We start from the raw sequence: 25,408 nt of genomic DNA on the forward strand, positions 1-25,408 counted from the left end.
TCAGGCGAAGATCGCCTTTGTGATCACGTCACTCACAGGACCCGCATTAAGATGGGCGGAGACAATTTTAAATCAAGCTGGACCTGCCACGCATTCGTTTGCCCAATTTCTCGCTCACTTTAAGGAGGTATTTAGCAGCTCTCCAGGTGATTCTTCAGTGGGGGAACAGTTATATAAACTTCGTCAGGGGAATCAGACCATTCATCAATATGCCCTGAAGTTTCGCACCCTCGCGGCCGCGAGTGGATGGAACGAACCATCATTGATAACTGCTTTCCGGCAAGGCTTGAATACCCGCCTGAAAATTCAGCTGGCAGCCTACGATGACACCTTTGGGCTAGAGAAGTTCATTCAACTTGCCATTCGTTGCTCCAACCGGATGCGGGCCTGTACATTAGAAACCACAACCGTTACCGCCATTGACACTCCTCCAAGCCACCAGCCAGAGGTTAGACCCATCTCCGAACCGATGCAAACTGACACCTTCCATCTATCACCAACAGAACGACAGAGGCGAATTAACAATGGTTTATGCCTGTATTGTGGGAGTTCTGACCACCGAATTCAATCCTGCACCCTTCGTCCGTCCAGGCTTTGGGTGAGTGGTATGCACCCTCACATCCCTAAATTGAACCCCTTAACCACTTGTGCTAATATTGTTCTTGTAAACCACCTGATGCCAGTCACAGTCCTCTTGGACTCCGGATCAGCGGGGAACTTCATCTCGGGGAAACTCAGCCGGCAACTCCACCTCACACCCATTACCACCGAAACCACTTACCAGATCCAAGCCACAACAGGTACTCCACTCACTCGTCGGTTAGTCAAATATTGTGTCGGTCCCCTAGTGCTGAGAATGGGGCAGCTCCATCAAGAAAGTATTCATTTACTAATTTTAGAAGAATCTACAGTAGACATTGTTTTGGGTCGACCCTGGCTGGTTCAGCACAATCCAGTTTTGTCCTGGGCCTCTGGAGAAGTGCTGAAGTGGGGTACTAACTGTTTCCCGCACTGTTTCCCACATATGCCTAAACCATCTCCACGTCCAGTGGTTAATTTGTCTGTGCAGGCCACGTCCGTGGAGAGCCCTGTGGAGAAACAATCAGTGGAGGTTCCACCGGACTACGAGGCTTTCAGGGACGTGTTCTGCCCCAAGAGGGCATCGCGGTTACCACCTCATCGGCCATGGGACTGCGCGATCGACCTCGTTCCGGGTGAACCAGTACCACGGGGAAAGATTTATCCCCTCTCTCTTCCCGAGCAGAAGGCGATGGAGGAGTATATTGAGGAGGCACTCAAACAGGGTTACATCGTCCCTTCCATCTCCCCTGCTGCTTCAAGTTTCTTCTTCGTGGCCAAGAAGGACGGAGGCCTCCGATACTCCTCCTGCCAATCCGCCGGGCTGCCCACCTGATCGTCAGTATGTTCCCAGGACACAACGCACTTCCCTCATCCACTCCTCTCACACTTCACTTGGTACTGGTCACCCAGGGGCCAACGCTACTCTCTCGCTGCTAAGCGATCGCTTCTGGTGGCCGAACATGGCCAGGGATGTGAGAAGGTTCGTTCAGGGCTGCCCAGACTGCGCCATATCCAAGAGTTCCCGTCATCTCCCTTCCGGCAAGCTGGTGCCATTACCCATTCCCAACCGCCCGTGGTCACACCTAGGAGTGGACTTCATCACGGATCTTCCACCCTCCGACCATAATACCTGCATTCTCGTCATCATCGACAGATTTTCTAAATTCACCCGTCTCGTTCCTCTACCTGGACTCCCCACTGCCATGCAAACAGCAGAACTATTATTTAATCATGTATTCCGTTACTACGGCCTCCCTGAAGATATAGTCTCGGACAGAGGTCCACAATTCATCTCCCGTGTTTGGAAGGCCTTCTTCGCTCTCCTAGGTGTGACCATCAGTTTGACTTCCGGTTATCACCCTCAATCTAATGGGCAGACTGAACGCAAAATCCAGGAAATTGGGCGCTTCCTGAGAACCTTCTGCCATCGCCGCCAGAATTCTTGGAACCAGTTCCTAGGCTGGGCCGAGTACGCCCAGAACTCACTCCGTCAATCTTCTACTGGACTCTCTCCCTTCCAGTGCGTACTCGGTTTCCAGCCTCCATTATTTCCCTGGTCCGGAGAACCTTCCGATGTGCCTGCGGTCGACCACTGGTTCCGAGAAAGCGAGGGAGTCTGGGACTCAGCACATCACCACCTGCAACGGGCAGTACGCAGGCAGAAGATCGCCGCCGATGCTCGTCGTTCAGCAACACCCACCTATCTGCCTGGACAGAAGGTATGGCTCTCCACACGAGACATTCGGCTACGCCTGCCCAGCCGTAAGCTGAGTCCCAGGTTCGTTGGCCCCTTTACCATTCTGGAACAGGTCAACCCGGTCACTTTCAAGCTTCAGCTCCCTGCACAATACAAGATTCACCCCACTTTTCACGTATCATTACTCAAACCATATTACCCTTCTGTTTCCCCAGAGCCTGGTCCAACCGAGGAACCCCCTCTCCCACTCATCATTGAAGATGGAGCCATCTACAAGGTCCGAGACATCCTAAACTCCCGGCGTCGTGGTGGGAGACTAGAATACCTCGTGGACTGGGAGGGGTACGGGCCTGAGGAGCGCTCCTGGATCCCCAGAGATGATGTTCTCGATCCCAGCCTTCTGGATGATTTCCACGCCTCCCATCCGGATCGTCCTGCACCTCGAGGCCGAGGCAGACCACCACGACGCCGAGGTCGGCCCCCAGGAGTGGGCCGTGGAGGGGGGGGTACTGTAACAGAAGGACCAGGCTCCTCCCAGAGCCAGTTACCCCGATCCACCTCACCTGAATTTTAATCACCGGCACCTGCACCTCATTATCACCAACCACATATAACCACAGTCACCAAAGTCACCAGTTGTCCGATCTCCGGATTACCACATGGACCATCTCTGCTACCTTACGAAGCTGAGTATTACTACCTGCGATTACTTACCTGTCCCTACTTACCTTCTGTCTTCTCCATTCCAGTCCTCTTCCTCGTCTGTTCCGTTGGCTCGATCGGATCCCCGCATCTCTCAGCCGCTCAGCCGCGGCGAACCCCCAGGATCTGTAAGATCAGAAAGACTGATTACTATTGACATCCCGCTCACCTGAAACCTCACGAAGAGACACTCACCACATCCGAAGACTCCTCACGTTTGCTATTCACAATTGCACGCTGTAAATAAACACCTTGTTACTCCACTTACCATCTGTGTCAGACCCGTTCCATTACAGATACTGGATGCACAATGAACTATGAATTAAGAAGTGAATATTAAAGTGAACAGTGAAAGGCACAGTCACCAAACCATGTAGAGCATCTCATCTCCGATTAGACCGCAAATGTCCAGCTGGAGTTCACTGAGAGTTGGTGGATGAATGGGATCTGAGAAAAACTCTTGCTTCTTCTGGGGAATATAGCATTTTAGGTTCACCTTGATTGAGAATGACCTTCAGCGTTGCAGGATAAAGGAGAAAATTCTGGATGCCATCGTCTCTCATCTCCTTCCTGTTTGGTGCAAATGCACTTCTTCTTTTTGTGGTAACCAGAGAAAAATCTGGAAAGAAAGACAGCGTTGCTCCGTCTTGCTTGTTTTCACCGGTGCTTGAAGTCTGGCGGCCCTCAGAATGAGCTCCCTGTCCGTGTACTGCAGCAGTTTATAGATGAAAACCCGTGGTTTAGCGCAATCTGAGGAGAGCATTGTGTACACGCGATGTGCTCGCTCCACTTCAATCTCTTTGCCCGCCAGAGACGGGAGCCACGTCGGTAGCGATCTTTTCAAAAAGCCCATAGGTCGTCCTTTTCGGAACCTTCAGGCAATCAAACCAGACGCAGATTGCTGCGCCTATTGCGATCCTGTAAGTCCACAACCTATTGCTCGAGCGCGGCAACGCGCGTATCGTGATCTGCAACAACTTTCTTCCGTTCTCTCATCTCCCCAGTAAGAAGATCCAGTTTAGAGCATAGCGACTGAACAACTGACATGTGAGAAGCGAATTTGTTCCGCATCGCCATCAACTTGATTCTTAGAATGTCCTCAAAGTGTGTAACAGTGTTCGCCATCTTGTCCATCATATCTCTTGCGGGCGGTGGCTTGGATTTCATCGGAGAAGCCGATGGAGACAACTCCTGCTGTTTACAACTGCATGCCATCAGGTAAAGCACCACCAATGAATAAAACTTAAAACAAAACGAAAAAATCAGCAAAAACAGGCCAAACGTATGGAGCTCTACTGGACTGCGACTAGGTTCATGAGCACGTCACGTGACTCCTTTGCTTCTGCTCATCTTTTAATTAAGACGCCATTTTTCTATTCAAACTTTTTCTCTGCTTCATTCTCATAGGAATCATTGTCATATAGAATTAGCACATGGCTAATTGTTTTCCAGTGTAGATTAACTCAGCCGAGCTCAGAGCGTCAGACTGGGCGGAGCTTGTGCTCACCTGTCATATTGATTGACACATTCATTGTGAATGCATTAGATCAGTCCTCATCCAGCGCTTATTCTGTCATATATTAAAAGGCATGTCTGTGCCCTAATAACTGGAGCTGGTGGCAAAGTGCCAGCGTCTGATAAATCAAATTTGTATCTCGTTGCTCGCTCCGACTGCCTGCAGAGAATTGATTAGTGGATGACAGGCTCTGGTTTTTATTGTATAAGTTTATCCTTTGGCTTGTTGGGGCTCAGGACCACCTCTCGCTCTATACTGGCTCATTTTAATGTCAGATACTGTAGCAGCGGATTGTTAGTAGATTTGCCCCCGCCAGCGATGAGGTTCATATGCCACAAACTCTCAATAACGGTTAAATTCTCATCTCATTTCAGCCTCTCAGATTAAATGATGCTGCCACAGCCCTTCATATGCAGTTATTCAGCCAATAACACAAGCCTATTAGAGGATGATGCAGCTGATGTTGAGTTTTCTTATTTTCCACCGATTGGAGAGGTGACATTCTGCCCTCTGGGTTTGAATATGATGGAAAAGCGAAGCTTCAGTTCTTATACGTCACACACATCTCAAAACCTTTGCTTTAAATGCACAGTTAGACATTAAATATGAGAATAAATGGTCTGTCAGTGGAACTAAGTCTTGACTAAATGACTCACGTCTGTTGGCAGGTGTTTTATTCTCTCCTCATTTATAAAAGACAGCGTCTGTAAACACATATGAAATTGGGCATTTCACACTCTGAATCTGAATACTGACAAATAAATTTTGTCACTCAAAACAGAGGGTTTCAAATTTTCTTATTGTGATTTTGAGCGGTCTCCAATTCAAGTTTATTTAATTCAGGTTTACTGAGATTAAGGATAAACAGTCACATTTGTTTTTTTTAGCTCAAACAGGAAGTGTGATGATGGCTCTGTTCCAGAACCAAGTGAGCTGTCTTGATGTCTGCTGTCTATAAAGGCAGCTGACTCCTAAGGAAGAATCTTCACTGAAATTGAGCCTCATAAGTGACTGATTTAATAGGCGTATAGGCATTAACTCAGTTAATGTAAAGTGCATGACAAATTTGATTCTCATTGTCCATTCCATTAAAGTTTGATGTTAGCATGTTGCTAAGCCAAAAATTAAATTCTGCAATAAGCACAAGAAAGACTTAATAGTGTGTGAAATATTTATTTTTATACATAATTTGCCATTTTAAATGGATAGGTATATAATAAATATTATTTAAAGTGTATTTAAAATGATACTTATATAAGTTAAAATATAGCCAGTTTAGTCTCAAGAAGTATTTAAATTGTTCACTTACAACTGCACTACAAGTACATTGATATTACTATGCTTACTACAAAGTACACTTGCAAAATATACACAAACTTTACTAATACACTTCTTTTTTTAAGGGATTTTAGAAAATGGTGCTTGTGTGGGAGGTTTGAGGCTATAATATTTGAGCTTGCACTAAAATACAACCTAAGGACTTTTTTTCCAGCAGTTTCCTAGTTGAGATGCCAATGACCTTTGCCCTGCAGTCATAAGCCAGACAGACTTTGTCTGAACCTCCTTGTCAATGAAGGAAATGTATACTCAATTATTCATGCATTGACTATAAGTACAAGAATTTGAGTTTGTTTGAAGACTTCATGTCAATAATATAATACAACTTTAGGTTGTTTTATAATGATGCCGTTTGAAGGTTTTCTTCTTTTTCAAACATCCTGTATATACTGCAGTATAGAGGTACAGCATGAACTCTTCCCTGCACGACTTCACGACTTCCTCCAGAGTACCAGTTAATCAAGGAGGTGGGCTGCAGAATCCCTCGGTTTAGCTTTCGTCTCAGAGACACTGTTGAAGACATAAATGAGTGAGGGTTTCACAGCTCGTACCATTCATTGACATTCTAGTGTTGTTGAACTATCTGTGTCTGTGTTCTTCAAGATTTCACTATACCAATCCATTTGCTCTGCAAAGCTTAGTCTTTTTAAACACCATAAATGACATGATGTGACTCACTTTCCTGGTTCACTGTTATTAGCATCAGAACATCTGATAAATCAGAAGAGGGCAGAAAAAGTCAGTAAACCTATGGGAAGCCACTTGATGTGTGACTAGCAGAAGGCTCCTCTGAGAGCAGAATACCAGCTGTCTCTCTCCACGCTATCAGTCCATGTGTCTGAGTCACAGAGGAGGGTCCCGTCAGGCACTTTGAGTTGCTGTAATAATGTTGTGCTCAGATGAAAGAGGCTTGACTCCTACAGAGGTTTGTGTGCTGCAACAACGAGATCCGGTGTTCAGTAGCACATCTGCTTGATGGCCTCAGAGTCTGGAAAATATTCAGCTCATTTAGAACTGCAGTGTTGCATCTTTTCCATTCAGTAGCCCTGTTTTGCGCACTGTCATCTGCACACAATGGCAGGGGTCATTTGGATTCTTTCTACCTTCCAGATGGGATGTTTCATAATCGAATCCTTATTTTTCTCTGTTCTGTTCATTTGCGGTGTCCTTGGCGAAGTGCCCAGATATGAATGCTGCGAAACAGAATAATGTGCTTTAATTGATTGTTTAAGCCACTATTAATCATAGTTCAGAAGCTCCGCCAGGTTCAATGTTCTGTGAAGCCTTTTGTGAACAACTTTTCTGTTGAACCAGAGTGCAACTGTTTATTAGAAAGGTTTATTTGGACTTCTACTTCTAAAGAGCACAATGTATTTTTATTCAGTATTGGACTTTTCTAAGAAAATGTGTTTGCCACTAGATGTAATATCCTTTTGCAGATATTGAATGAGTAGGAGGGTGAATTGTAATATATTTATTTTCTCTAAATTGAATGTTTTTTCCAAATAAAGTTTGGTTTCAGTATACCCATAAACACTTTTCTTGTACAAAACACTTTGTAATTGTCACCCTGTTCTTTTTGGATGATTGATTGTTAATATTTTCTCTTCTAGTGGTTTGGGGATCTAGTCACACCGGTTTGGTGGGAGGATGTTTGGCTGAAGGAGGGATTCGCTCATTATTTCGAGTACATCGGGACTGATTTCCTATTTCCAAAGTGGAACATGGTGAGTTACTGTGCTGAAGCGAGCCCTATAGTGTTCAGTTCACTTCAATCAATGAATCATCATCACTTTGAACTGATGTGACATGACACAAAAGATTTCTCATACACACATACTCACACACTATAAAGAGAGTTTTGATGGTTTTCATGCTATTTAGATGTGTGAATGCCTTAAAACGAGAGCAATTCTTCAATGATTTTCACACACACAAGATCTTGAGCATTTCTTTTTGTGCCAAGATTCAACTTAGCAGAAAACAACAAACCTTTCACAGTTCATTTGAGTGCTATAGATATTCTGACTGCTCAATATTACCTGTTAAATGTTGAAAACAGTTTCACAAAACCAAGAAATTCCACATTTTATGGACATTTGCTTCTTGTTCAATGTTAAATAAAAGAACAGGATGCAATTTCAGTTGATTCTGAACAGGTATAAACTCTCTTTTTTCATCTTTCTGTGGGTTGAGCTGATCTGTTCAGTGATTTTTTTTCAGTGTTGGGTCAGACAGCTATCATAATATAATTGTATATCAGTGTTATGGTCGCTTCTGCCTGATCAGTGTCACTCAGTCAGCATGAACAGTATCATCACTCTAAAAAAAGCAAATATTTGTTGCTCCTGCTTAAGTCTTCCATAAGAGATCTCACAGTCTGCAGTCACTATTCTCAACAGGTGATTATAGAATAAGTTTTTGTAGATGTCAGTTGGATGATCATGTGCAGACAGAATCATATCTATTTGCGTTGAGCTCTGTTAACACATTCGTTTATTTCAGTCCTGCCTTGTTGTCAGAGCAACCAATACTTTTACCATTATATTTTGTTGTTTTGTAATGAAACTTTAGTCTATAAGTAGTTGTCTCCAGATGTTTAATCAATCATCAAAGGAAAGCTGTGAAATAATAGTGTCACAGATAAACTGACGATGCATTCTGAACAACATGTTTGAGTGCTAATCATAGAATCTACAAAACTTATTCAGTGAGAAAAGACAACCTGAATTAAATTAAAACTGCTAATTTACTGCAGAGCTTCACAGAGCTGGAATTTGTGCCAAAGCAGCCATTGAAAAAAAAAAAACACTTGAATTCAAGGCCAGCACACAGACATACATAAACAAGCACAAATTCTGAACCTCTATAAATAAAGTGCAATGTAGAAGTCACATGGTCTAATGAGTCATCCACATCCATTTTCTACATCCAGATGGGTTCATGTTCGGAGAAAGACAAAGTGTGGCTTCAATTCACAATGCCCATCCGTCTCACAGGAGTCACAGGTTCAGTGATTCTCAATGGTTGTTTAATGGCCTAGAATTGCGAGGTTATTTTACCAGACCAGGTGCGTCCAAACCATAATCTCATGATATTCCTGTATTATAGGATGATAAACAAATCCAGGAGTGTTTGTGAACACCAGGAGGAAGTCAAACACCTTCCATGGCTTCTCTATGCAGTCACTATATCTGAACATTATTAATGTTACATGGGAATTTCTGGAGTACAGAGTTATAGCGAGAACAGGACTTCCACCTTCTTCCTCTAAAAAAAGCTCTCACAGTTCCCATATATCCCACAGATACCATCCTGCAGTTCTTCTAGAGGCATTTTTCTACATTAGGATCTGGATGTCAGTATATGTTAAGTGTATATGGATGACTGTCAATTTAATTATTGTAGCATATAACGTACATTATGATGCTACACACATCACATTTTCTTGTTTGTTACCTGCTCAGTGTCTACCTATCTCTTACATTTCATAATAAAATCCACTTTCAGGTTTGTTAAAGAAAAAAAAACCCGATGAAATAATACAAGGACAAACAGTTCTCCCTCTAGAGCTGCTTTTGTTTGAACATAATGGTGCTAGCAATTAGCATAATGCTATTCCAGTCCAGCTTTAGTGGTCTGTAAAGCAACTATTGTGATGCACTTGAGCTTTCAATCGTAAATAAAATAAGTACATAGGTCATCAGCACAACAACGACAACAAAAATACTAGTTTTTCTATGTTTATGACACTTTGAATTAGCAGTCGTGCTGATTAAATCTGTTTGGATCTTCTGGTCAATATGAGTCACTGACTGTGTGCAATTTTATCATGAGCTAGTTGGAAGATTGTTGTGGGTTGTTGGTCATGATTCAGACCTGATGTGTGGTTTAGACTGTACATACGGTAGTGTAAACTAAGGGCAGTATATACCAAGCGCTAAAGGCTGTCTCAAGCTTTTCATTGGCTAAACTGTTCACACCAAAACTTTACTATTTAAATTGTTTAATTCTTGTTCATACATATATTAATATGTGTGTGCATTCATCTCATACATGCACATTCTCATTCACATTCATATAATGACCTTTCCATCCGTCTGTCCCATGTATTTCATACCTCTCCGCTCCAAGCCACCTTGGTTATGGGGCACCAGCCAAGCAGAGAGACCATTTAGGAAACATAATTTCAGGGAGCAATTGGGTTTTGATGGAAACACTTCAATATGCTGATAGGATGACTGTAAGCATTTCCCTACCAAAATATGGATAAAATTGCATGTTTTAAGAGGAAGTCGTTGAAACCAGAACTGAAAACTCACAATGCTTTCAGAGAGGTTTGGTTACCCATAAAGCATTGCTCCAAAGCTGCTGACCAGGATGTCAGGCATCACTGCTATCTCAGGACTAAAGCGGTTGATCAGTGTGAAACTTCAGGTGCATCTACAGCAGGTGATGATGTTGAGACTCTAATAAGCAGGATCTAAATTAAGTATTATTGGACGTAAACACCTTGTAGCACATATGGGCCAGATGGAAGCTCTTCTCATTTTATACAGCACATTACATGACTCGCATAAAATCACCAGCTGTTCTCTTTCTTTCTCTCTCTGTTTTCCTGTATTCACATTCACCATAATGTTGTAAATTTATATGAAGGCCTCATTTGCTATTGATTCCATGAATATACATAATAAGAGCATAAGAGATGTCTTCATTAAAAATCTTACTGATCCCGAAGTTTTGAACGGTAGTGTATGTACATTCATCTTTGAGGCTCATATTAGTCTAAATAATAAAGAAACTGCCCATCAGAAAATACTAATAGGACAGCTGTTCTCTTCTACAAGTCCACTTAAGTGATGATATAAATAGCTTGAGAAATTAGGACACTGATTTCTCTAGAAGTCTCTACTTTCTCTAAGATCTTCTCTCTGAAGTTATATGAGGGATGATTTATTGCTGCAGTTCAATAAGCAAAGCATATTTCAGTTTTTTTTTTTTTTTTTTGAAGGTGACCCAAATATCTAAAGGTAAATGTTTTGTGATGATTTTGTTGTAGGAAATTGTATCCTTCATTAGCTGCTGCCTTTGTAAAATAAAAATAATTTATTTCAATTCCGTCTGACAGACAACGTTATTTACAAATTTGGCAAAAAGACACCGAACAACAACAACATTAATTTTAGTTTGTGACTCAGATAAATATTCTCTGTTTTGATTTGTTGACTTTTCACTTTTATGTGAGTCTGTTTTTTTTTTGTCTCATGTCATTTCATTAATCTACTTTTAGCAGAACGTCAGAATTATGATTGAGCTTTGATCGCATTACCAGTAACCAGGATTCACTGGGTTAATAGAAGATTATATTGACATAAAACTATGAATTATTTCTTGAACATTTGTTTCTTGATTCACTTTCATACGTTGTTTGTTTGAGCTCAAATCCCTTGATTAAAATATCCTGCTCTCTTGGATTAATGTCTTCAACGGGATTCTTAATCAAGCTGCCAAAAGCTTTAATGGGCAAGAATTATTCATAATGATGGAGAATAAAGGTGTAATAAAACATTCAGAGCATCAAAGTCAGACGTGTTTATAGCAGCTGATAGTGTGCTAGCTTTCTCTTAGTCACACACTTCTAATAAATACATAGATGAGAAAATAATAAAATAATAATTTAGTATCGTTTTGAATTTGATAAGTGAGTGCAGAAATTTTTCCAGAGAGCCCATTATGAAGATGTTCTGGATATCAACCTGTAGTGTAGTGCTTTCATATATAATTCATGTGATTCATATTTCATCCATTTTCATGTACGGTAAATGGCAAACCACCACTTTCAATTGAGTAGCAGGAAAACAGTGTCACTGCAGAGGAGCACAATTTACTGAAATGTATAGTTTGTGGTATTACATTTATTTCTTATTTTAGGATGTAGAAGTTGCTCAACAAAATTGGAGCAAGAGTTTATTAGTATATTTTAACATTTAATGATCACATATATATATATACATATATATATATATATATATATATAGTATATTGTGTTTTTATATTTACATTATGCAAAGTTTATTCAAAGAAAAACAGTATAGGACCATGTTTTTTTTATTTTATTTCATTGCCTCATTGTTGTTTATTTTCTCATTATATTATATTAAAGAGTTAAACATCAATTCAGATTTCCTAAAAATATGGAATAAGCTGGTATCATAGTAACTTCTTCCTTGTGTGCTCCAGAACGACTGACTGTTTTTGAGATCGTGACTCTCTGCTGATCCACAGACACAGTGAACGATGAGGGTCTTTTTCATCTGACCCAAAACTTGTACCTGTCTTTATAGAGAATCCTACAGGGAGACATTTGATCAGAGCAGAGAGACTTTTAGACCCTCCACACAAATCAAACACACACACAACCACACACACTGAGTGTTAGCAGCGGTGTTTCTCTCATGAGTGAGTCGTGTCGACTCTCGTGTGTTGGCAGTGAATGTTCATCATATCAGTGGATTGTGGGAAGCAGCTGCAGATATAGATGCTTCAGTCGTAAGAAATATGAGCTGGATTTTCCCATAACCACTTTCTAATTTCATTTATAGAGCAGCTCAACTTGATTTTTACAGAAGATTTAATGTGACACTTTTATGTTTGATATTGTAGAACAGAATAAAGTCTCTGTCTGTCTTTCGTCCACAGGAGAAGCAGAGGTTTCTGACTGATGTTCTTCATGAGGTGATGTTACTGGACGGTTTGGCCAGTTCTCATCCGATCTCTCAGGAAGTGTTTGAAGCCACAGACATCGATAGAGTGTTTGACTGGATCGCGTATAAGAAGGTAAAAGAATCTCTCATCAGCTTCCACAGGCTTCAGCTGCGTGATGGAAATGATTATAACCCTTTAATATTGAGCTGAGCTGAATGAACTGGTTTATACTCAAAACTGAACATAAATAAAGTTCAGTGTAATTCCACATTCAGTTCTATTTTCTACAAACAGCCAGCAGAAGAGAAACAATGACTTTGTAAAATAGCAGTATCGTCAGTGTAAATCAGTCAGTTATTTATGTCAGGACTTCACCATTAAACATAATCTTTTATTAAGTCCAGTATACACCGTTTTCTCGTTATTTTTCTCCCAGTTAAAGACTTCTCAGTATATCTTTGAGAATTGTAAATGGAGTCGTGTTGTTATAAGCCTTTTCACATACACAAGAAAAACAGTTTAATTAAAAGCTTGTTTTTTTTAGTAAGTCGAGGACAGAAACTGTTACGCTGAGAGATTGTGAGGTTTTGTGTTCTCTGGAGACTTCAGCTGCGCAATAAACATTTCATCTCAGACCAGACGACGTCTAATTACCTCTTTCTTACTGGAACATACTTTAAATAACTCCAGCGCCCAAATATATACTCTCATCCTGAACATCTGAAAGCCATTAAAGGCACAAAGAGCTGTAAAGAAAAATCATTGTCCTCTATCAGAGTTCAAACGCTGATAAAATCTTCCATCCACTGAAGATCTGAGTTTCTGCTTCAACTCTCCCTCAAACTGTCTGTCAATGCACTGCCGGATTCTGATTGGCTTTTGCTGTTTCTCTAGCCCCTCCCCCTGCTTCCCTACAGGCTTTATGGTGTTATGAACTCTGTCAGTCGAACTGCAGTGATCCTGACACCCCGCCGTCCCTCATCACTTCCTCCTCACACTCTAAGGACTCTGATTTCCCACAACACATCCCATGATCCCTCAGCACTAACAGGAAGTGACACTCATCACTTTATGAATTTGCAGATATCAGCACGACGAGTGTCATGGATTTCTTGTTTAGATAAACCTTTAATACTTATTTTCTTCAAATTTTATAAAATATGAGTCAAGATCTGCAATGTACAAGCATGTTAAATGTCATTTGAATTGAATTCAATTCAGAGTTGTTATTGCTAACTAAAAGTATTAAAAATAAAATCTAAAATGAAAATACAATAAAATATGCATTTTAAATAATGAATACATTTTTTTAAAAGGTAAACAAAAAATGAATTTGTACTAAAACTAAAACTGAAAGCTAAACTGAAAAATAAAATCTAAAAACAAATAGAAATATAACTTTAATATTAAAATGTAAACTTCTGAAAACTACTTCAAAATATTAATGATTAAAATATTGTGATAGTATATGCATAATGCTAAAATAACACTGAATAAATTACATTTAAGTTAAATACAAATATGAGGAAGTGGACTGTATGCAAAAATGCTATTTAAATAGAAAATTACAGCACTTTAAAAATACAAGCTTCACATTTGTGACCCTGGACCACAAAACCAGTCTTAAGTCGCTGGGGTATATTTGTAGCAATAGCCAAAAATACACTGTATGGGTCAAAAGGATTTATTTTTCTTTTATGCCAAAAATCATTAGGACATTAAGTAAAGATCATGTTCCATGAAGATATTTTGTAAATTTCCTACTGTAAATATATCAAAACATAATTTTTTATTAGTAATATGCATTGCTAAGAACTTCATTTGAACAACTTTAAAGGCAATTTTCTCAATATTTAGATTTTTTTTTGTACCCTCAGATTCCAGATTTTCCAATAGTTGTATTTCAGCCAAATATTGTCCTATCATAACAAACTATACATTAACGGAACGTTTATTTATTCAGCTTTTTATTATTTATAAATCTCAATTTTGAAAAATTGACCCTTATGACTGCTTTTGTGGTCCAGGGTCACATTTTTGCTTTTTATCCCTACATAATTTCATGCCCCATTGACTTCCATTGTAGGTGGATTACTGTACTTTCATATATGTATATTTTGCGATTAAATTAATGTGTAGAGCAGGTGTAAATTATATATATTTTTTTTATTCATTTAGCTGACGCTTTTATCCAAAACGACTTACAATTGCTATATATGTCAGAGGTCGCACGCCTCTGGAGCAACTAGGGGTTAAGTGTCTTGCTCAGGGAGCACATTGGTGTCTCACAGTGGATTCGAACCCGAGTCTCTCACACCAAAGGAACGTGTCTTATCCACTGCGCCATCACCACCCAATGAGGAGCTTTTACTGAATGTGTGTGTCTCTGGTGTGTTTGCAGGGAGCCGCTCTGATCCGAATGCTGGCTAACGTCATGGGACAACCGCTATTCCAGAGAGGCCTCAATGTAAGTCAATAGTTTTCTTTCATCTTCTCTCTTTGTGGTCACAGATGATTTAACATGTATGTTTATTTTACTTCTAATGTGTTATGTGTTTATATGGCTCTCTTTATGAATTATACATTCTGCATAAATGCAGCTTTAAGAGGATTGTGGCATAATACCTAAAATACTTCTCAATTTATTTCTTCAAAAACTCAATCCTTGTTAAATCCTGTGAATGTGAGCTGAATGTGTTACTAATGAATCTCACATTTAACACTTGAATATCTCAGCAAATGTTCAAGTTCTCAATTCCCCTCAGGTTGCTCTGAGTGTCTCGTATGTTTGGGAGATCATGCAGCCGTGTCGGTTTACATGTGTTTCTTATCTTTAGAGCTACAACAGCTTGTTGTCACATCACGTGCTGCCATCATGCTTCAGGTGAAAGCGGCACAATCAGACAAGTGATTAAACGTGTTTAATTAATTTCTTATCTGAAACTTTTACAATCAGAAGTTTCAGAATCATTCTCTGTGTTCAACCGGTTTACAGTAATGGTGAAACACATCCACTGCATTAAAACACATATACTGTATCTGATATTGTGTAGACGGCTGATAATGTGTAGAGTGTTTTTAAGTTCTCTGAAGCTCATGCTGTGTCGGTCTAGCAGTCAGACCTCCTCTGGAGTGAACAGCAGAACTCTTCATGAATTATTTGAGAGTATTAATAGTTTTGTGGACACCATATGGCTGCTACATGAAGCTACGTCCTGTAATGTGGTTAAAGGATCTGGGCTGTGAACAAACAGGTTTGAATCCAGTGAGAGCCAATCTGTAAATTAATAAATGTAAATGAGTTAAAGGTACAATGTGAGAGTTCACACAGATTCAGAGGTGCAAGACTCACATAAAGATTCCTCACCTCACTTTTCAAAACATCCATAACTTCTCATTTTCTTTCATTATGCCTGAGATGCTGTAAAAATAATCGACAGTTTCAGAATTGTTTTTTGGGTTATTTTTGTTATTGTGGTTTTATGTTGCTATTAGTGTTTGGAAGCACAATCAGGTCACGTTTTTTGTCAGAGGAACACATTTAATGCTTCATTTACAGATGTAATATCTGTGCATACAAGCTTTATATCACAGCACAAATACATATCAGACCAGCAGACTGACGTGTCTAATGCACACATACTGTATGTGACCATTTATCTTGAACTGGTTATAACTCTACTTTCATGCTGCTCACATATTATTGTAGCCCAGTTTGTGCTGAATACAGTGTTATCAGACTTTAGATTTTAATATTAAAAAAAAAAAAAAAAATTAAGATGCTGAAAAAACCCCACAAATGTCAGGGCATTTCAAAACTTCTCCAGGGCCCCAAAACACCCTCAGACCCAAGAGGGTTAATGTGTTTGGTTTTGTGCAGTATATACTATAGTAAACCTGTGGTATTATTAGCAACATCAATTTACTTTTTAATGCAACAGCAAGATAACTTGCAGTTCTGTCTGAATCTTGGTTAATTATTTTTTTCTTGGTTATTATCATTTTTTGTTATTTAAAAAAAAAAAAGAAATACAATAATGTAATTGTTATTAATCTGTAGAAAGCAAAAAAACAAAAAAAACAAAAAAAATTATTGTTGTTGATTATTTAGCTGTATTCTTGTATTATTCAGCAGTGTTCTTAAAATTATTATATTTTACCATGTTGTTATTCTATCATCCATTCATCTTTAAATTCTTATATTTAGTGTTAATTCCTAAATTAAGCAAGTTTTTATTATTTATTTATTTATTTTCCTTTCTCATCGAAAAAAAGTACATTCTTTTATTAATTTTTTAATTTATTATTTAGTTATTTTATTTTTCTCTTCTCCTTGTAATAATCACCTTTCTTCCTTTCTTCCTTAATGCTTAATATAGTGTCTTCTGAAGTCCTAATAGCACACGTACGTCTGCAAGATGTCTGTTAAAGATATCTTGATCTGGAAAGCATCTGCTGTCTACAAACGTCTGGCAGACGTCTTTCTGATGTCAGTTTTACATACATTCTAAATCATAAACATCTTAAAGACATCTAATAGACGTCTATTTGACATCTAAAAGGAAACGTCCTATAGACGTATTGCAGATGAGCAAACACCCTAAATAATACGTCTTGCAGATGTAAATGCAGACATCAAATAGACGTCTCCGAGATGTACGTGTGCTATCAGGAATACTGCTCTAGATCTGAAAGTCTGAGTATTTAGGAGGAGAGACACAACCTCACACATCTGCCAGTGATCCAGCTCTCCTCTCTCGTCTGCTGTCTGTCTTCATCTGTTCACTGAGGCTCATTTCATTCTCTCAGTGTCTGACTTTTGCTCTGTGTGGCATCTCTTCTCCTCCTCGTGTCTCTGCATAATTGAAGCAGCAGACAGTTGTGAATGCTGAACACTTCAGAAGCAGCAGACGGGCTTTAGTCTCATCCGGACAAGCATTACCCATCCGTCTCCCTCTCTCTCTCTCTCTCTCTCTGTGAGGATGAGAGCGTCTTCATTGGTAAATGGTGGATGGGCTGCTGATGCAGGTGGATGAATGTCTTTTATAAAAGAATAGAGGGAGTCATAAATGAGGTCTGAATGGCTTCTGGGGCTCATACAACTGACTGGAGTGATAAAGCGCTCGCGTCTCATTTACACACACTGCCCATCGCTTTTAAAACCACTTTCAGATGGATCATATTATGGGATGTAGGAAATATTCATTCCGGCTGGAAATGTAAAATGCTTGACCTATGAATAGCAGAGGACAAGTACTCTCCTGCCCTGGAGAAATAAACTTCAGTATGTTGTAGTCCATCTTCATCCTCTGGATGTGATTTTGAACTGCAGGAAGCTTCTTCCTTGGATTCGGTGCTTCATAGTCCTGTTTGTCGGCTCTCAGCGGGTTCCTGACTTGAAGAATGGCAGTCTGTGAGATTCCCCGTGGATGTTGTGGGCTAACAATTCGTTCTGAACACAGATGAAATAGCCAGAATCTCCTCAATTAAATTTCCCAACATTCTGGAACACAGAGAACCATTTTTCCATCTTCCTCTTCTTCTCCCAGCAGCCCCTCTGGCTCGACTGTTCCGCCTCATTATTACTGTTTTCTGTCTCTCTCTTATGGAAACTTTCAGTATCTCTGTCTGTCTCTATGTGATTGATGGGAAGAGCAGGTAAACACAGCACCTCACCAAACAATCTACCTCCATTGTCTCAAAATTACTTTCATATGCAAGAAAATTGTAGACACATTTCTTCTTGTATTACTTTTGAAGGAACTCATTTAGTTGCATGAATAATGAATTATTTATGATCTGCTTTGACTGTTGTGGTGAAGGCTCTCGCTGAATACTCCTGTTTTAGCTCTGTGGGATTTACATATCGAAAGCGATCAATCTTTTGTCAGCCTATGTATATAATTTGGCTTTGCAGAATCAGAAACCAAAACCGAATATGGTTATAATAACATTCAGGATATTATTCTGTCCTGGAGTGTGTCAGAGGAGTAACTAGCCATAGCTAATTAGAGTGAATTAATTACACACACAACCATCCCACTGGAATCTGTTGAGTTATGAAGTGAATCTTTAGATCTGTTCCAAGCTGTCTATCTAGACAGACTTCTCAGAATCACAAGTACGCTCTTGACATCAATGCTTTTCAAAAATTTGTTATTTTGACTAAAAATAGCCCAAGGATACATTGAAACATTGAAAAAGAGTCATAAAAGATAAAAAATGTTGTGTAATTTTATTATTTTATATTTATTCGGCTTTCAGATGATGTATAAAATCCCTTATGACTGGTTTTGTGGTCCATGGTCACATATAGAAAGTAGTTATAAAAGTATGTAAACAACATATAGTCTTGTCATGGATTTGAAATGGTGAAATAAATTCACGAACTTGATCAGAAGGTTCATTACTTTAGTATACTCCCAACACACTCCAATGCACATGGACCAACACTTTTTTTCCATTAATGGTTCTTTAATGTTCTGTATGGACAACGCCAGCATTGCACTTGGAAATGTGGACTGCAGTCCTTTGGGCTGTCAAAATATTATGAATTATTAAGCGAATTATTAAAATTATCCTGACCAGCCCTGGAAATTACACAAGTTAAAATGTCACAATTTGTAACAAAACAAATTAAAATAATTTCCATTCATACTATATCCTCAGCGTACTGTGTTTCCTTCAGCCAATGTTCTAATGTCTGTGTCCAATGTTCCACTAATGTTCTCTGGATAATTGAGTTGACTGGTATGCTGGGGCTGTTAGTAAAAGGCAATTTCTTAAGCTGTGCCATTATTTATAATAGTTAATTTATTGAATTTGAAGCACACACTAATTGTACCATTAGCACATTTCAAGTTTACTTACAAAAATTAAATAAAAGAGTGGATATTTAAAGTGTACTTATTACAACGTTAATTGAACTTCAGCACTGCTTTTGCACAACTAAAATGCATTTAGTACAAAATTAGTTGTTCCAATTTAGCAGAATTTACTCAGAATCAGAATCAGAATGAGCTTTATTGGCCAAGTATGTTTACACATACAAGGAATGTGTTGTAGTGACAGAAGCTCCACTGTGCAACAGAAAGACAGCAACAGGACAGGACACAGATAATAAAAGAATAATATACAAATATCCAAATAGGCAATGTACGAAGCAGCAAAAACACAATATATAATATAGACAACTATGTATGTACAGGTCAAGTATGTACAAATAAGTGAAAATGAGAAAATAAAAATAAAATAAGTGAGTGTGGTGAATGGATAATGTATTATAGGTGTGTGTTCCACGTTTATTGTTGAGTGTTCATGAGATGTATTGACTGAGGGAAGAAACTGTTCCTGTGTCTGGTCGTTCTGGTGCTCAGAGCTCTGTAGCGTCGACCAGACGGTAACAGTTCAAAGAGGGAGTGTGCTGGATGTCAGGGGTCCAGAGTGATTTTACCAGCCCTTTTGCTCACTCTGGATAAGTACAGCTCTTGGAGAGTGGGGAGGATTGTACCAATGATTCGCTCAGCAGTCCGGACTTCTCTCTGTTGTCTTCTGAGGTCAGATTTGGTAGTTGAGCTGAACCAGACAGCTATTGAAGTGCAGAGGATGGATTCAGTGATGGCGGAGTAGAACTGTTTCAGTTAGTCCTGTGGCAGGTTGAACTTCCTCAGCTGGCGAAGAAAGTACAACCTCTGCTGGGCCTTTCTGACAATGGAGTCTATGTGAATATTCCACTTCAGGTCCTGGGAGATGGTGGTGCCCAGGAATCTGAATGACTCCACTGCAGTCACAGTGCTGTTCATGATGGTGAGTGGGGGGAGAACAGGGGGGTTTCTCCTGAAGTCCACGATCATCTCCACAGTTTAGAGCGTGTTAATCTCCAGCTTCTTAAGACTGCACCAGACAGCCAGCTCCTTAACCTCCTGTCTGTAAGCAGACTCGTCACCGTCCTGGATGAGGCCGATCAGTGTGGTGTCGTCTGCAAACTTCAGGAGCTTGACAGAGGGGTTTGTTTTTTTCAAAATGACAATAAAACTCGTTCAAGTCGTCTGCCAGGTGTTGATTCTCCACAGTGCTGTGGATGGTGACTTGTAACTGATGATAACCTTCATACCTTTCCACACTGAAGCAGGATCACTGGAAGAAAAAAATTTCCTTAGCTTGTCAGAATAATTCCTCTTTGCCACTCTGATCTCCTTTTCCAGTGTGTATTTGGCCTGTTTGTACAAAACTTTATCCCCCTTTCTGTAAGCATATTCTTTGGCCTGACGGAGCTGTCTGAGTTTTGCAGTGAACCATGGTTTGTCGTTGTTGTAGATTAGATGAGTCCTGTTAGGAATGCACATATCCTCACAGAAACTGATATAAGATGTTACAGTCTCTGTGAGCTCGTCCAGATTGATGGCAGCGGCTTCATAAACAGACCAATCCGTGAGAGAGAAACAGGCTTGTAGATCCCGCTCTGTTTCATTAGTCCACCTTTTAACAGATCTTAATACAGGCTTTGCAGATTTACGTTTCTGCCTGTAGGTCAGAATAAGATGAACCAAACAGTGATCAGAGAGTCCTAAAGCTGCTCGTGGAACAGAGTGATATGCGCCCTTTATTGTTGTGTAACAGTGATCCAATATATTACTGTCTCTGGTGGGGCATGTGATGTGCTGTCTGTATTTTGGCAGTTCACAGGAGAGATTTGCTCTATTAAAGTCCCCGAGAATGATTAAAACAGAGTCTGGGTCTTGTTGTTTTGTGTCTGTGATCAAATCAGCGAGTTTCTGTAAAGCTGTGCTCACGTGCGCTTGTGGTGGAATGTAGACACTCACCAGAATTAACGAGCAGAACTCCCGCGGCGAATAGAACGGCTTGCAGTTAATGAAGAGCGTTTCTAGATCTAAACAGCACATCTTCTTTAACACAGTTATATCTGTACACCACCTCTCATTGATGTAAAAGCACGTCCCGCCGCCGCGCGATTTCCCCGTTGATTCCGCATCGCGATCTGCTCTGATCAGCTGGTAATTAGGAAGAATGAATCGCTTTGTCCGGTATGTCGCCATTTAGCCAGGTTTCCGTGAAACACAGGGCAGCAGAGTTAGAAAAATCCTTCTTTGTCCGGGAGAGCAGATGGAGTTCATCCGTTTTGTTGGGTAGAGAGCGGAGATTCGCCAGATGGATGCTAGGCAACGCCGTTCGAAATCCGTGCTGTCGAAGCTTCACTAGCGCGCCGTCTCGCTTCCCCCGCCTGCACCTCCTGTAGCGTTTGACCAGAGCTACGGCTCCTCCAACTACAATGTCCAGCAAAACGTCCGAAAAATCTAAATCCGGTAAAATATTTTGTGGTGTGTTCTGCCGAATGTTCAGCAGGTCATCCCTGGTAAAACTGATCGTATTTGAAAAACAAAAAACAGGAAAAACAAAAAAAAACAGTACAAATACTGGAGAGCAACGCACAATAGCTGTTATCAGCAGCGCCATCTTGGTTAAGTATACCAATTTATAGTCTGCCACAAATATATTTAGTTATACTAAAGTACATACAAATAAATTGTATACTATTTTTTCACCAGGGATATTCTAATGATTTTTGGCATAAAAGAAAAAATTATAATTTTGACCCATACAATGTATTGTTGGCTAATCCTACAAATATACCCCAGCGAATTAAGACTGGTTTTGTGGTCCAGGGTCACATATGCTCTACACCAGTCACTATTTTAATTGACTAACATTGAATGTGAGAAATAGAGAAACACTATATAGACCCTATGCAAAACATTTTAAATCAGTCATGTGAGGTTCATTTTTAGTTTAGAATGTTGCTATACACCATATGATGTTTTCAGTATGCAGAAAGTAGACAGCTGTTAAGGCATATGATTTTGCCTTACGTGTGTCTCTCTGTAAGAGCTTTTTGTCACTAAACAGTAGTCGGCAACAACACAGTCATTAAAATACACAATTTTATGCCAAGCAGACTGGAAAATGTCAACACCAACATAAAATGGCTCTGGGTGGTCCCTCACTGCTTTGCAAATGTATGCAAATGAGCACAAGCATATTTCTTACTGCAACATTCAAATTCAAATTATCTTAGCATTTAGATCTGCTGAAAGAGACTATACAATGGCTAAATATACAATTTATCACTTGTTATAGAACAGATACTGTATATATCTTGCTTTGGCAGTCAGCAGAACTAATTAGTGTCAAAATAATGACAACACACTGTGACGGCCCTATCAGTGGCGAGATTGGACCACATGGTAATTTCGCCTCAGGGCAATAACTCTCCTGATGGAGGAGAGAGAGAGGAAGAGGAATTGCTCTGGTTTGAAACAGATTCATCAGGATGGTAAAATGAATCTGGTTCTGCTCCAGACTCAAATCCCATACTCTCAGAGAGCTCAGCAGAGCATGTAGCGAGATCAAGGCCAGCTGGACTGGGTCACGCTTTCAGAATCCCAATGCAATTTGCTCAGACCTCTCAGCATGACGCCTGTTCACGTTTCAACAAGTGCCAGTTTTGATTTGATTCATGAAGCAAAGGCTGAAATAATGGCCTTATTAAAGGAATAGATCATCCCAAAATGAAAACCCTGCCATGATCTTCTCACACTCATGCCATTGCAAATCTTTGTTTTTTTGTTTTGTTTTGTTTTTTGTTATTCACTTAAAATCTACCCCTCTTTAAGAGCCAGTGAAGTGTGTCTGTATTAATGGTATTGAGTACTGGTATAGTTGTTTAAAACTGTGAAAAACTGACCTTTTTGGTCTGTTTATCACACAAATATGAGGTGCCACGTAGGATTTAAATCAAACTTTGCTTATCAATACATACATAACACACGTGCATACACATATAAATTACTCGCATATACATGTATACTATTGGATGTTCAAAATACATATATGAAATACACGTGCACACTAATATGAAATCCATACCAATATTTATTATGTTAGTAATGAATGCATATACACTTGTGAATAACTTGCATATACATATAAACTTGATGCAGCCATAAACCTATAGATACTCGCTAATACATATAAGCACGATCCATGCATATACACCTACAACAAGACACGCACATACATATAAACTCGCTGCATGCAGACACACCTATACATACTCGCATATACATGTAAACTTGATCCATGCATATACACCTATACACACTCACACATACATATAAACTCGATGCACGCACACACCCATAAAACACTCGTGCAAACATACAAAATAAAATTCACAAATGTATACAATTCTGATAAGAAAGACGCATGCTTTAGTTGTGTAAATATGTATATGCAAGTGATTTCATATGTGGATGTGCGTGAACTTTTCAGTGTAAACGGAAGGCATTTCAGTGGAAAAGGAAGCAGCGGCACTTCCGGCAGGACATTTGAAAATGCTTAACGTGGCTTAATGCATTAAAACAGTGTTTTTAAAAGACCAAACTCAATAAACACATTATTAATAAAGCATACAATGTAAAGATAAGCAGATGAGTCCAGAATAAGAACGTAACGCGTTTAATTACACGTAAAGCGTTTTCCTCCCATAAGGAATACGCTTAACCTGGCTTAATGCATTAGTTTATGGGCATCAGAAGCAAAATAAATGTGGGTGTGTCCTCCCCCAGAAAAAAATAAATAAATTACTGGAGTATATTTTCTGTAGTCTGGTGCCTTTTAATTAATGGAGTGTCTATTTACACAAAGTGCAAATAGGCCGCCTTGTTGGCATGGGTTATTTACCTCTGCCCATTAATGTCAAAACATTACAAAAGACCGCTATATCTATGCTTTTCCAATGGCGTAAGTGGTAAAGCTTGTATCACAGTGTTTTTAACGCGAGAGACCCGAGTTGGCGTCCTTTGGCTCAAAATGTTCTTCTCCCTTTTCACATCTCTTATTACAATAAAATAATCGAAAAGTTTAAATAAAGTATCTGATAGGATTAGGTGTATCTGAGCAGCAGGTACGCTCAGATGCTGCTGTGTTGCGGGAGTGCAGCAGGAGCGAGTAACTAGTGAAAACACAGAATGGAGTTTCATTTATATGGACTCTGAATGAGCAAAGTGCAATAGATTGGAGGAAGCAGCAGTGTGGAATTCAAGGCTGTAGCTAAATTAAGTTTAATTTATTAGGGCATTCTTCATGTCATGTGGAATGTATTTGACTGACGGCGCTCTGAAAAGACATATTCGCTGAATTAGAGACGGTAAAAGTGGGTGGGTCCAATATCATTAGTCTTCAAAGGTGGGTGGGTCCTGTCCCACCTACATACAATGGTTCCGACACCCATATACACATTATTAATAAAATCAAACTATGTACAGTATAGCATGGTTTATTGCGTTTTTTTTTTTTTTTTTTTAAACACTGTTTTAATGCATTAAGCCACAGTGTTTTAAAATGTCCCTGCATCTGGAGATTTGCCTAGTAGGAAAACTCACTGAATATATTGGAATATATTTTGCCAATATCTCGCCTTAGACAATACTTAACTTACTGTTTGCTGGGATTACATTTGACGGGTTTATCGCTCACGGTCACTCAAGAGTTATCGAGGAATCTCGTATACAGCAGGAAAAAGGCTTCCCACCAGATGTTCTTATCAGATGCATGTAAATGTGCTCTTCAGGATCAGATTCATGTCGCCCACCACCTGTATAACTGAGACTGCAGGGCAGAACAGACACACTGATAATGTAACGTTTGTCATTTAACATAACACTGTTAGCAGTGAAATGAACACCCACCGGTGTCTTAGCTTCAATAATACAACACACTAATACCAAAGTTACTAGGCTTTTTAGTTATGTTCTATGGTAATAACTGAAAAGCCGTACATGGCAAGT

General features: G+C 39.6%; 1 protein-coding gene across 1 annotated transcript in view; it reads left to right on the forward strand.

The window, feature by feature from the left end:
• Positions 1 to 25,408, forward strand: part of LOC306861827 (thyrotropin-releasing hormone-degrading ectoenzyme-like) — a gene marked incomplete at both ends in the record, with an annotated part of 153,406 nt that overhangs the window by 88,293 nt on the left and 39,705 nt on the right. The window contains 3 exons of the mRNA XM_079404314.1: positions 7,448 to 7,561; positions 12,537 to 12,674; positions 14,944 to 15,009. Of these exons, the coding sequence (XP_079260440.1) occupies positions 7,448 to 7,561; positions 12,537 to 12,674; positions 14,944 to 15,009 (318 nt within the window). The remainder of the gene's footprint in view (positions 1 to 7,447; positions 7,562 to 12,536; positions 12,675 to 14,943; positions 15,010 to 25,408) is intronic.

This window comes from Barbus barbus (genome assembly GCF_936440315.1).
Source record: "Barbus barbus genome assembly, chromosome: 42".
Lineage (NCBI taxonomy): Eukaryota > Metazoa > Chordata > Actinopteri > Cypriniformes > Cyprinidae > Barbus > Barbus barbus.